The sequence below is a fragment of the Rousettus aegyptiacus genome, unplaced genomic scaffold (genome assembly GCF_014176215.1).
Source record: "Rousettus aegyptiacus isolate mRouAeg1 unplaced genomic scaffold, mRouAeg1.p scaffold_m13_p_15, whole genome shotgun sequence".
Lineage (NCBI taxonomy): Eukaryota > Metazoa > Chordata > Mammalia > Chiroptera > Pteropodidae > Rousettus > Rousettus aegyptiacus.
This window is the reverse complement of record NW_023416290.1, coordinates 21,506,039-21,521,231: the sequence shown is the minus strand read 5'-3', so window position 1 is coordinate 21,521,231 and position 15,193 is coordinate 21,506,039. Positions and strand designations below refer to the sequence as shown.

Sequence of the window (15,193 nt, the reverse complement as noted above, 5' to 3'; positions counted from 1 at the left end):
GTCCGAGTATTACAAAATGATTTAAAGTTCTGTAAAGTTTTTTTTTAAAAAAGCACATATTTCAGTGTAAAATTCCATGGACTGGTCTTATAAATTGCCTGAACAATTTAATATTGACACATTTGTTTAAAAGAGAAATACTGCTTTTAATTATTAATATATAGCAGATTATTATATCTATTGACTATTAAGAAAAACATTTTCAATTTTAAATGAAAGAAGATAGCTTAAAACATTATTAAAATGAGACTTCGTGTCTATTCCTTCAAGAAATATTTGAGTACTATAAATCAAACACTTTTCTCGTGCTGGATTTACAACAGTAAATTAAGATAGGAAGCAAAGACTTGCTGCCTCTCACATTGGTATTATGGGTTGAGTTGCGTCCCTCCAAATTCATATGTTGTAATCCGAACCTCTAGTGCAACAGAATGTGACTATATTTGTAGACAGGGCTTTTAAAGAGGTAGTTAAATAAAATTGGGGACATTTGTGGGAAAAGGTGGGTAATCCAATATGACTATTGCCCTTATAAGAAAAGGAAATGAGAACACAAACAGGTACAAGGCAGAAATGCAAAGACACAGGGTGAAGATGGATATCTACAGGCCAAGGAGAGAGGAGGAACCAAATCTCATGATACCTTAATATCAAACTTCTAGACTCTAGAACTGTGAGACAATAAATTTATGTTACCAGTCTGTGGTACTTTGTTATGGCAGCCCTAGAAAACTAATGCATGTGCATAATACACATAGGGAAGACAGCTTACTCAAAACAAAGCAAAACAAAACAAAAAAACACAAAGCTTTCCCAAATATGATCAGTTTTTGATAACATATATTCTTAAAATATTATCGTATGTACATACTAACCCAATTATGTACTGCAATAAATCCATAGTGCTAAAAGTAATTTGTTAAATTAATTAAATAAATATTATGCTATTAATGTTTGCTCATGTACATAAAAGAAATTAAATCTTTACTAATTTCTTTAAAATATAATTCCTAATTAAGAAATTTTATAAATGAAAGAGATTTAGGGAAAAAAAATTAAGTAAAAAATAACTTTTAGTATAACTTTAATTAAAAACAAAGTTCTAGACAATGTTTTAAGTTTGTTTATATATCATCTCCTCAATAATACAAAACATTAAATTGTCAAACAGGTTCACAAAAATTCTAGCTCACTCAAGGCTTTACATTACTAATGATTTGAAAGATATAACATCCTAGAACACAATGGTGCCAAGTGATAGAAGAGAACTAATAGTGGCAACTCAGGCAGGGTGGTGGGAGCTGCTTACTTTTTTTTTTTTTTTAGTTTTTTTATACTTGGTTAAGCTTTCAATTGTAAAGAGATTATACAATTTACAGTCTCCTAGTTGTCGCTCATAATTTCATAAATTTGAGTTTATTCATAAGAAATATTTTGGACAAACCACAAAAACCACAACATTTTTGAGAATTCCCAGTTATCTTTCCATGTAAATGCCCTCAATTTAATTTCACAAGGAGGTCTGGTCTCAGGTCAACAGGTCTTTAGTGAGGATGGATGGAGGAAGTCTCAGACCTGCTGCCAATTCCTGCACTATCAACATCATTTTTATTTGCCACAATCCATGAAATCTATGTTACCTTGTTAAACAGACTTTGCAGATGAGGAAACAGGTAGAGTGATATTCTTCTCAAAGTTTAACAGCTCTAAGTAGTAGTGCTCAGATTCAAACACAGTAGTGAGTCTAATGCATCCTTTAATCACTGATTTTTGCTGCCAGTCTAAACATTCTATTTCTTTTCTTCTTACAACGATTTACAAGAATTTACAAAAATAAATGCTATGTGATATTATCAATGGTCAGAACAATTCTGTAGTAAGACGTCACTTATTTCTTGTATTCAATATATTTTAAATCATAGAAAGTACTAACACACTATTACACACACACACACACACACACTTTGGGACAGAAAAACAACTGACAATTATAACACATAATCCTTTACATATCTCCATCTCTAACCCACTAAAAATGGGTAACAAATAAGCACATAAGTGTTGGTCCCACTCTCACCCCAGGGATCAGGTCTTCAACCATGAGAGCGGGGTGGAAGTCAATGTTGCCTGGAGTACCATAAAAACAGACAGATATCACATGCCAAAGTCTGAAAATGACAGTGACAGTATTATTTATACGAAAGACTACCAAGCATTATTTTATTTTATACACACAGTAAGGAAAAGCAGATATTATTATCATTCTCATTTCATAGGTAAAAGCATTGAGATAATAAAAGAGGTCAGGGATCACCCAAATGGCAGGGAGTACAGCAGTGGCCTAACCAAGAAGATTTAACATAAAAATTGTGTAACATTTACTGTGCTATTCTTTGTAATTATCCTACAAGTATATGATACAACTATATATGTGTGCGTATATGTGTATATATATATATGTGTATGTGTGTATACATATATATACATAGACATAGATATAACTAAATAAATCTTTCAGAAACATGTAGAATATTAGCAAATCAATTAACTAATCATTCAAAAATGTCCATATCAATATATACAATAGGTATGCTGAACAAAGTGAAAAATAACTTGTGGAAATAATATAATTTGTTACATAAATGTTTCCTTGATAAAAAGACAATGATCCTTTGATATGGGATATAAATCAACTTTTGAAACTAAAAAAAATTATAATTCAAATGCAGATTTAAACCAAACACCCCACTTTGGACACACCGCCTACTTAAAAAAATATGTGACCAACACCTGTGAGACTTCTTGTGGCATCTGCTCTGATCATATTACTTTTTTTCCCTGCCCCAGAGGAGAAACATGAGAATAACTTAACCTGTCACTTACTATGTTTTATTATGTTATTTCATGTGTATGCTTCCATAGACTACATATAGTTTAGCTTTGTATGTTTTAACTTTGAAACAAATGGAAATGGAGGGATCACACTTCCTTCTTTTTACTCAACAATTTGTTTGGAGATTTAATCACATTGTCACATACATCTGTACCTAATTCATAGTCTCTAACTAATAGTCATTCGTGATTGGATAACAGATTCCCAATTTAGTTTTCTATTCTACTGGTGATTAATATTTGTGATGTTTTCAGCTATTACACTATGGACATTCTCATTCATGGTTCTTCATATGTACAAAGGTCTCTCTAGACTAGGGCTTGGCAGATTTTTATTATAAAGGATACAGGATCAGATTGTAAATATTTCCAGCACAGTGACCACATATTACAATTACTCAAATCTTTCCTTTTGCACAAAAGGAAATATGATAGCATAGACAACACATAAAAAATATACATAGTCATGTTTCATTAAAACCTGATTTACAAATTCAGGTAGTGGGTCACGTTTTGTCAATGGGCTGTAGTTTGCAGATCCTTACTGAGAACAGGCCAATGCTAGAGCTATAAATACTGAGTACAGAGAGTAACATTTTAAATTTTAATTGATAATACCAAACTGATATCCAAAATAGATGTATAATTCATACTCTCATAATGAATATATAGAAGTTCTCTGTGATACATATCCATATGCGAATCATCAGTTTTAATAGTGCCAAACTGCTATCCAAAGTAAACACATAATTCATACTCTCACAATAATCATATAGAAATTCCCAATAATTTACTTCCTAGCCAAGTAATCTCTCATCCCTCAGCATACTGTAATTTATTCTTTAATTTTTTTTTTTTGAGTTCAGTTCATTCTTATTGCTGCTATCCTTCTTCTTGTTTATCTTCCCCTCTTCATTCTCCCCCGACCCCTACTTCTCCTCCTGAATTTATTTTCTTAGTTTCTGATGATAGCTTGGCTTTTATATCTCCAAGAACTTGAGTGTTTAGTGCTTGTTTATTTTAGTTGTTAGTGTTGTATTATAATTACTCTGTTTCAATTTGTGTTTTAACCTGGGAGATTTTTATATGAAATGTTTTAACATGCATTTCTGTTTTCTTGCTATACAGCTTTATTTGAAATTGATGTGTTCTCTCTCTATTTATATCTTCTTTTTAATTCTAGGCATTTCATAAAATAGATTTCTAGTTTAGTGAAGAACTGCATCGTTAATTGCAATGTTAGAGGTGATGTGAGAAGAAGAGGCATTGACATGGTTTATTTATCTTCTGTTCCTATAAAATTCTTAATTTCACTTTATTCTGCTTTCACTTCACTATCAAATATGAAGGAGCACTATCCTTTCTCTACTTATCTCCTTCACACCCCACCTCAGAAACAACCTTATCTCTGGTTGCTTTCAGCCCTGTAACTGCTATTGTTAATCCTCAGATTTCAGAACTACATTTGTCAAATTAGTAGTGTTGAACTTTTTCTTTCCAGAGAGATTTCTTTATTCCTGTACTTCATCTATGCCCTGCTCTCTTTCAGTATGCCCACAGAGATTTTTAAATTACCCTATTTTTCTCTCCACACCCACAGATGTGCAGTAGAAGTAGAGCTTGAAAGGGCAGCTCTTTTGGAACTTGGTGATTATTTTCAAACAGTATAATTTAAGACTCATTCCATTCTCTGTCTCCTACTAATTCTAAATGTGTGAGTCATGTGTTATTTGATGTGTCCTCTGTCATCCTTTTTACTGATCTTAAACTTTTACTGAGAGATTTAGAATCAGGTGACCATTATTTTCCTATAGCTAACTTGGAAATACATCTACTTTTTAAAATTTGTATTAACCTGGTGGGTGTGAAATGCTATGATTTTGCATTTTCATGATTAATTATGTAGTTGAGCATCTTCTATACACTGATTAGACATTCAGCTTTTTTTTTCTATTAGGTTAAGTTTTTCTTTTTTACTTTAGGAATTCCATATATATTCTGGATACTAATAATTAGTTATCTATGCTCAAATACATTCCTCCAAGTTTGTGACTTTTGTATCACTCTCATATGTTAGACTTTGATGAAAATATTTTCTTAATTTTGTTTTATTCATTTTCGTAGTTAGTATTTTTTATTTTACTAAAAATTCTCCCCTAATAGTATAAAGATATTCTCCTCTATGTTTTATAAAATTTTAAATTTTTGCCTCTTAGATTTAAATCCTTCATTTATTTGGAATTGATTTTCCTATATGTGATCTAGGAATCCATGCTCACTTTTATCCATGGATAGCAGCTGGTTGTTCCTGTACCATTTATTGAATATGTTTTTATTTCTCACTAATTTGTTTGTAGTTCTTGCAAATATAGTGTTTCCATACATGAGCATATTTTTTAGAGTTCATATTTCATTTTATCAGTCTGCTTGTCTATTCATGAATCAATATTGCAATGTCTTAATTACTAAAAGCTTTATAATAAGTGTTGCTAAAAGAAACATCAAATAACTTACATAGATTCTTCTTGGCCATTCTCTCTACAAGGTTAATTTTAAAAGCAGCTTCTTGAGAGTTCTGGTCAAGATGGTAGGTAAACATTGTGCATGCTGCTTCCCATGACAGCATTAAAATTGCAGCTAAATAATGAAATAATTATCTGGAGAATGATCTGGAGACTAGTTGAACATAACTCCTATAACCTGGGATATAAAGAGGAGACTAAAATGAGACTGGCATCAGGGGCAGAGATGCAAAACAGGCTAATCCCACATTCATGTATGGTGGTTGAGCATTGGGAGGTATATCTTTGCTGTGGAGCCCCCTTTGGAGGAATGAGGGGCATCAATCCCAGACTGGGGCTCCCCAGCTCAGGATTACAGTGCTGGGAAAAGGAGTCTTCACAAAATTTGGTTATAAAAATCAGTGGGGATTCTGGCCTCCCAGGTGAGATGGAAGGTAGCCAGAAATCCAGATGTCCCTTTAAAGGGCATGTGCACAGACTCACTCATCTGCAGGCATTCACCCTAGACTCAGGTGAAGAGAAAGCAGCTTGGAAGGTGCCAGAGACATGCAGGGAAAGACTGAGATGTGTCGGGTTAGAGACAGGGCTGGAGTGACAGCAGCCATTGTTCCTTTGTTGAACCTTCCTCCTGTGCAGCCTGAAGACAGCACCATCTTCTATTGAGCCCTCCAGCAAAACAGCCAAAACTGAATCTGCATTGACCTGGCAAGATCTGTTCGCTCCACCCAAGTAACTCCCTGAAACTTTGCCCCACCCAACTCACAAGTTGCCTGTATCAATTTTCATTGATTATTGGGCAACTAGGATTATCCCACACCCTCAGCATGAAGTTCTTTCTGCATAAATCAACAGGCCTTCACTTGAACAATTCAGGAGACAGTTTTGGTGGTGGGCAACAGCCTCAGAAATAATTGCGGTATTTCTTAAACAAATCTCGAGGGTCTGTAGGCATGAGGCATTCGGCAGATAGCCTGGGTGAAAGATAATAATTTTGCAGGTGATCACAGGCTCAGCTTGGACAATAAATCTTTATCTGCACTGACCCGGGGAACTCCACTTGCTCCACCCTGATGACTCTCTGAGACCCCCATCTCACCAAATTCTGGTATTCCAGCGGCTCATTCATCTGCTGAGCCTTATTGGCAATGGACAGATAGCTTCAGGCATGGGGGTGCCCTGGGCCTTTTGCTGAGCTTCCCCAGGCCCAGTGCAGGTGACAGGTGGCCTCGGTTTACCACATGGCTCCATCCACAAATCTCCAGGTCCAGCTAAGGCAACAATCAAACACAGATAGCTTTTTCCCTCTTACCAAGTAGCCCCAGATTAGTCACAGGCAGTGGCTGACATTGGTTTGCACAAAAACCTCTCCGAAGGGGCTCCAAAACCAACACATTCAAAGATTGGTGTTAGATTTCAACACAGCACCACGTGATTACCCCACAATGGCACAGCCAAAGAGTGGTCTGAACAGTCACACAAAACCACTGAGGTAAATGCCACTCCATGGGGTCAGCTCACACACATCTGATACATTGTGGACATGAAAAATCCTGATAGTCAGTAAGCCTGAGAGTCAGTTCTACCCAATGATATGCCAACAGCAATCAAGGCTCAATTACAACATAAGGACACATGCAACCACATGTGTCGTTACTGAAGCATCTGGAGCAGACGATCAGGGAGACTGTGCCACTGGGGTGTGCAGGATACCTACTACATAAGGCCACCCAGCTAAGACTGGGAAACATAGCAGATCTACCTAATACGTAGAAAGAAGAAAACACACACACAGAAACAGCTAAAATCATAAAACAAAGAAATATGTTCCTAATGAAAGAATAGAAGACTTAAGAAAGAGAACTAAATAAGAAAGAGGTAAGTAACCTACTAGATATAGAATTCAAAACATTGGTTATATGGATGTTTGATGAACTTAGGGGAAGAATAGATGATCTCAGTGAGAACAATAAACATATAATAAGCATAAAAAGACAGAAAACATAAAAAAGAACCAGTGAATAATGAAGGATGCAATAACTGAAATAAAGAATACACTAGAAGAAATCGACAATAAATTGGTTGAAGCGGAAGATAAAATCAGTGATTTGTTTTTTAAAGACAAGATAGCAGAAAACACTCAACTGAAATAGCAAAAAGAAAAATAATAGTTGAAGGAACTATTGGGACAATATTAAGCATAACAACACTCACACCATGAGGGTACCAGACAAAGAAAGAAAGAAAGGGATTGAGAACCTACTTGAAAAAAAAATAATGACTGAACTTCCCTAACCTGATGAAGGGAATAGACATGCAAGTCCAAGAAGCACAAAAAGTACCAAACAAGATGAACCCAAACAGATCCACACCAAGATGCATCATAATTAAAATGCTAAAGATTAAAGACAAAGAGAAAAATCCTAAAAGCAGCAAAAGAAAGGCAGCTGGGTACTTACAAGAATGCTCCCATAAGAAAGTCAACTAATTTCTCAACAGAAACTTTGAGGGTCAGAAAGAAATGACATAAAATATAAAAAGTGGTCAAAAACAAGGACTTACAACCAAGATTATCTTACCTAGCAAAGCTCTCATTTAGAATCTAAGGAGATCTAAACTGCTTCTCAGACAACAAAAAGCTAAGAGAGCGTATCAACACCAAATCAGGATTATAGGAAATGTAAAAAAGACTTCTTTTAAAAGAGGAGAGAAAAAAAGGAATATATATATATGAAAAACAAAATGGCAATAACTATGTAGCTAAAAGTAATCACTTTAAATGTAAATGGTTAAATGACCCAATCAAAAGACATATAGTAGCTGAATGGATAAGAAAACAAGACCTATATATAAGCTGTCTATAAGAGACACACTTCAGATCAAAGGACGTGCACAAACTAAAAGCAAAGGGATAGACAAAGATATTTTATGCAAATAAAAATTTTAAAAAATAGCTAGAGTAGCAATATTTATATCAGACAAAATAGACTGTAAAACAAAGGCTATAATAAGATCAAAAAAGGACATTATATAATGATAAAGAAATTAATCCAACAAGAGGATATAACCCTAATAAATATTTATGTACCCAACATAAGAGTACCTAAATATATAAAGCAAATATTGAAGACACAAATAGAGACATCAAGAATAATGTAGTCATAATGGGGAAATTTAATACCCCATTGACACCAGTGTACAGATCTTCTAGACAGAAAATCAACAAGGGAAGAGCTGTCTTAAATGGAAGCTAGACCAAAAGTATTTATATTTTTAGAGTGTTTCACCCTAAAGTAGCAGAATATACATTCTTCTCAAGTGCACATAAAACATTTTCTAATATAGACCACATGTTAAGCTATAAAACGAGTCAGTAAATTTAAGAAGATTGAATTCACTCTGTCTTCTTTAACCACAATAGTATAAAACTAGAAATCAATTATAAGAAAAAAACTGAAAACACACAGACATGGAGGCTAAATAACATGGTACTAAAAGTAAATAGGTTAACCATAAGGTCAAGGAAGAAATTAAAAAAAAAAATCTTGACGCAAATGAAAATGAAAACACAATGACCCCAAATCAATGGGACACAGCAAAAACATTCTTAGTTGGGAAATTCACAGCAATATAAGCTTCCCTCAAGAAACAAAGACAACAGCAACAAATCTCAAATAAAAAAATCTAACTTTACACCTAAAGTAACTAGGAAAAAAAAAAAAAAGCAAATAAAGCCCAGAGTGAATAGAAGGAAGTAAATAATAAAAATCAGAGTGGATATAAGGGAAATAGTCTAAAAAACCAATTCAAAAGATCAATGAAATGAAGAGCTGGTTCTTTGAAAAGATAAATAAAATTGATAAACTTTTAACCAGACTCATCAATAAATAAAGAGAAGACCCCAAAAAAATCAGAAATAAAAGAGAAAAAGTAACAACTGACTCCACATAAATACAAAGAAATGTAAGAAAATGCTATGAGCAATTACATGCCAATAAATTGAACAATCTGGAAGAAATAGATTCATCCCTAGAAACATACAAAATATCTCAAGACTGAGTCAAGAAATAACAGAAAATCTTAGCAGACCAATTTCTGCTAACAAAACTGAATCAGTAATCAAAAACTTTCAAAAAACCAAAGTCCTGGACCAGATGGCTTCAAAGGTGAATTTTACCAAAAATTCAAAAATAATTTAAACCTTTTTTTCTCAAACTATTTCAAAAATTTCCAGAGCAGGAAAGGTTCCCAAGCTCATTTGATGATGCCACCATTACTCTGATTCCAAAACTAGACAAAGATATTACAAATAAAAAAAGTTATAGACCAATAACCATGGTGAACAAAAATGCAAATTTCCTCAACGAAATAGTAACAAACTGAATTCAGCAAGACATTTAAAAGATCATGCACCATGATCGAGTTGGATTTATTCCTGGGATGCAAGTTTAGGTCAATATTTATAAATTAATTAATATGCTACACCACACTTAAAAATCTGAAAGATAAAAATCATATGATCATATCATTACATGCAAATAAATGAGACAAAATAGAGCATCCATTTCTGAGAAAATTTCTAAGCAAAGGGAGAATAAAGAGAACCTTTTTCACCATTATAAAGCTATATGTGACAAACCCACAGCTAACATCATAATCGGTGGTGAAAAACTAAAAGTGTTTTCCTTAAAATTAGGAATACGACAAGGATATTTACTTCTACTACTTTTATTCAACACATTATTGGAAGTCTTAGCCATAGTAATCAGACAAGAAAGAAAAACAAAAGATATTCAAATTGAAAAAGAAGAAGTAAAACTGTCATTATTTATAGATGGCATGATACCATATATGGAGAACCCTAAAGATTCCACACAAAAAAAATGAAACAAAAAAACTGTTAGAACTGATAAATGAATTCAGTAAAGTAGCAGGATACAAAAATAATATTCAGAAATCAGTTGCATTTTTATACACTAATGATGAACTATCATAAAGAGAAATTTAAAAAGACAATTCAATTTATAATTGTATATTTTTTAAAAAAATACCTAGGAATAAATTCCACCAAGGAGATTAAAGACCAGTACTTAAAAAAATAAAACTGTGATGAAAGAAATTGAAGAAGATATAAATAGATAGAAGCATATATTATCCTCATGGATAGGAAGAATTAACCTAGTTAAAATGTCCATACAACCCAAATCAATCTATAGATTAAATGCAATCTCTATCAAAATACTAGTGACATTTCTCAGAGATCCAGGACAAATAGTACAAAAATTTACATGGAACCATAAAAGACCTGGAATAGCCACCTATGAACACCTTGAGAAAGGAGAACAAAGTTAGAGGTATCACACTACCTGATATTAAACTATAATACAAGGCTGTGGTAATCAAAACAGCATAGTACGGCATAAAAACAGACACATACATGAATGAAACAGAATAGAGAACCCAGAAATAAACCCATACCTTTAAGGTCACTTAACCTATGACAAAAGAGGCAAGAATATACAGTGGTGCTATGATAGTCTGTTTAACAAATGGTATTAGGAAAACTGGACAGATACATGCAAACATAGGAAACTGGATCACCTTTTTATACCATATTCAAGAATAAGCTCAAAATGGATTAAAGACTTAAATGCAAGACCAGAAACCAAAAATTCTTAGAAGAAAACATAGGCAACAAACTCCGACATTGCTATTAGTAATAAGTTTTTCTGATCTATTTCCTTGGGTAAGGGAAACAAAAGAAAAAAACAAGCAAATGGGACTTTATCAAACCAAAAAAAAATAATAATAATAGCAAAGGAAAATATCAACAAAACATAGAGACAATCTACTGAATGAAAGGAGATATTTTCCAAAGATGCATCTGATAAGAGGTTATCAAAAATTTATAAAGGACTTGTACAACTCAACATCAAAAAAAAAAAAAAAGACTAAACAAAACAAAACAAAAAAAACAAGCAATCCAATTAAAAAATGGGCAGAGGATCTGAATAGATATTTCTCTAAAGAGGACATACAGATGGCTAATAAACATATGAAAAGATATTCAACATCACTGATTGTCAGAGAAATATGAATGAGATATCACCTCACACCTATCAGAATGTCTATCATCAATTAATCAACAAGCAATAAGTGACAGAGAGGACGTGGAGAAAAGGGAAACCTTGCACACTGTTGGTGAGATTGCAAATTGGTGCAGCCGCAATGGAAAAGTCTGGAGTTTCCTCAAAAAATAAAAAATAGAATTATGTTATGACCCAGCAATTCCACTTCTGGGTAATTATCCAAAGAAAATTAAAACACTAATTCAAAAAGATATATGCATCCCTGTGTTCACTGCAGAACTATTTACAATAGTCAAGATGTGGAAGTGACTTAAGTGCTCTTCAACAGATGATTGGATAAAGACGAGTTGGCACATATACATGATGAAATATTATGCAACCATAAAAAATGGAATTTACAACAACATAGATGGACCAAGAGGTTATTATGGAAATGAAATAAGTCAGTCAGAGAAAGACAAATACCATATGATTTCACTGATATGTGGAATCTAAGGAGCAAAATAAATAAATAAAATGAAAACAATCTCATAAATACAGAGAACAAACATGATTGCCAGGTGGGAGGAGAGGGCAGGTTGCAGTCTGGGTATAAAAGGTAAAGGGATTAAGAGGTACAAATAGGCAGTTACAAAAGAGTCATGAGAATGTGAATTACAGCATAGGAAATATATTCAATAAAATTGTAATAACTATGTATAATGCTTGGTCGGTACTAGACTAATTGGGAGATCACTTCATAAACTATATAAATGTCTAACCACTATCCTGTACACCAAAACTAATATAAATGTCAACTCTATTTAAAAACAAAAATAAAAATAAACAAGCTTGTTGATACAACAACTAAGTACTATTAATATCTTAAATGAAATTACAACAAATACATCATTTAGGAGAATACTATCACAAAATGTATACTGTCACATTTGTCAAATTTGGCAATTTTTTCTGCCAAAATATCATCATTGTCCTGTTTTCATCTGCTAATTTTTAATGTAATGTAATTTTCATTGTATCTTTGAAGGTATGATTAAATAATTTTTTAGAATAAGTAATAAACAAATATATTTCACATTCTGAATGGTTAAAGTTAAATTATATAGTGTATGAAAAATAATGGTTAATGGAAATCAGAAAGTTAGATAAGGCAAAATCAATTATGAACATTCTGAAAAGAAATGGTAGTTTGAGGTTTTAGAAATTATAACATTTACACTTCCCAAACAGTGTAATCTTGGTTTTGTAAATTTTAGTCTTTCGATATTGATCTGATTCTCATTTCTTAACCAATTCAACTAAACATTAATCATTCCTATTTCTATTGTTACTTATTGCTTTTACTGTAATTGACCCAATAGATCTAATAAATATTGAGCCTTTTAATGGTACTCATTACAAGTATCATATTGAATAATTTACTGTCATATATCGTTATATTTGAAGCAATAACAATGAGTTCCATTTTCATCTGCAGGAGGTCTGAGATCAATAAGTTCTCAAAGAATCTCATTGATTTATCTGCATTACTCAAGAGAATATTAGCTTCTTTTTTTTTTTTTAACTTTTTCAATTGTAGATATTGTATCACTTCTTTCTTGGTTATAATTAGCCCCTAGTAGGAATACAAAGCAATTTCTGTATTAATACTTTTGATATGTCATTTCACTGGTCAAATTTCCTCCCCAAATCTAAAACTCAACAACATGTGTTCCTTACTTAAAGATAGTAATCCAATGTAAAGGCAGCATGGTTATGACTGTAAATAGTTATATAATTTGAGATACCCTCTGATGGGCACTACTCCTGAGAGTGACAATGATAATTACACCATCCTCCTTCATGTTGACTACAGAAGAAAATTTGAAGTCTCCAGGTATGTTTGAGCATAATACTGCCCTAAGTATGTATATCATAAGAGAGCACTGCCCAGAGCAAATATAAAAATTGTCTTCATAGAGTCTCTTGGTTTTGATAATATAACATTTAACTGTGTTTGTAATTTCATTTGTAACTTTTTCCATTATTGCAAAATAAAAACACATATTTAATCAATAAAAGGAAACAAGTTGTAGCTATGTTTAAAAGTGGTATTTTCTGTTTCTATTTTGATGTACAGAGTTGAAAGAAAATATTTGCAAACTTAGAAATAGTCTGTTCATGACAAAAAGACTACAGTGCCAATCCATATCTAATTTCTTAAAGACAGTTTGGCTTAATGCCTGCTTCAGAAGAATGAATGATAATCAAAACTCTCATTCAACTGGGTCATTCAAAGAGGCATGAAGGTAAAAGGTTGTGTATGGAATTTTTTAGGGCTATATATGCTTGCCTGATTCAGAGCGTGAAAGACAGATAATGTAGCAATGTACAATTTTAATAAAACAAATAAATATCTTAAGTAAAAATTCCCATAACAAAAGGGCTAATCAAACAAAGGGGGAAAATATGTTTAAAATAGAAACTTCAGGAGTTCCACTCAAGATGTCTGAGCAAATAAGTGGTATACTTGCCTCCTCTCATAACCACATCAAAATTACAACTGAGTTACAGAACAGCCATCCCTGGGAGTTGCCTAAGTCTAGCTGAACATAAGTCTTACAGCTTGGGACACACCAAAGAGACCACCTTGAGACTGACAGGAGGGGTGGAGATGCAGAATAGGCTGGTCCCACACCTGCAGGTAGTGGTTGAGACTCATAGATAAAGAGAATGTTTTGGTTGTTGGCAGGTGGAAGGGGGATTGAGGAGTGGGTTAAAAAAGAGGAAACAATTAAGAAGTACAAAATGGTACTTACAAATGGTTATAGGGATACAAAGTATAGAATAAGGAGTATAGTCAATAATATTATAATAACTATATACAGTGTCAGATGGGTACTAGATTTACCAGGATGATCACTTTGTAAGTTATATAAATGTTTAGTTCCTACACTGTACAGCTGGAATTATTATATCATGTGCCAACTTTAAGAATAAAAAGCAAATTATTAAAGTAAAAAAAATAGAAACTTTAGTAGAAAGTTAGAAGATAAAGTTAAGTAATTCTCTTGGTCTGGTATTTCTCAATCTTGGCATGACTGACATTGGGGTTGAAAATTATTTGTTGTTGGAGATTTCTTGTGCATTATAAAATGGTTAGCAGCTTTCTTGATCTGCTAACTAGATGCCGGTTCATGTCTCTTTTCTTTGTGGCGACAAACAAAAATATCAGCAAATATTGTCAAATGGCTGGTATGGGGCAATTCCCACCCTAATTGAAAATCTGTGTCTTAGATGATTGAAAGGAAAGATGCAAAAATAATCAATAAGGTGAAAGGACAATAAATCTAGAGAAAAGCCTAGAAGTTCCAATATCCTACTAAAAAGAGTTCACAAAGAGAGAACAGAGAAAATAAGAGGGAGGAAATTAGTGAAGAAATAATTTAAATAATTTTTTCAGATAAGATCTAAAGAACCCCATGTGTCCAACACAATCAAAGAAAAAGTATTCATTCTAAGGCACATCATTGTGAATTGTCAGAATACAAGAGACAATTGGAAGATTCTAGGAAAAAAACAGGTTAGAGACAGAAGAATAGAAACTAGAAAGGCATTAGTCATTTCAATGGCAACAATGGAAGTATAAGACAGTGAAATAATATTTTTTCAAATGGTGAGGAAAAATGACCTCAAACTTATCTAAATTATCAA

General features: G+C 32.9%; 1 protein-coding gene across 1 annotated transcript in view; it reads right to left on the bottom strand.

Moving 5' to 3' along the window:
• PXDNL (peroxidasin like) overlaps positions 1–15,193 on the bottom strand; it is a 435,474-nt gene that overhangs the window by 39,091 nt on the left and 381,190 nt on the right. The window contains 2 exon segments of the mRNA XM_036232726.1: positions 1,983–2,168; positions 6,458–6,549. Of these exon segments, the coding sequence (XP_036088619.1) occupies positions 1,983–2,168; positions 6,458–6,549 (278 nt within the window).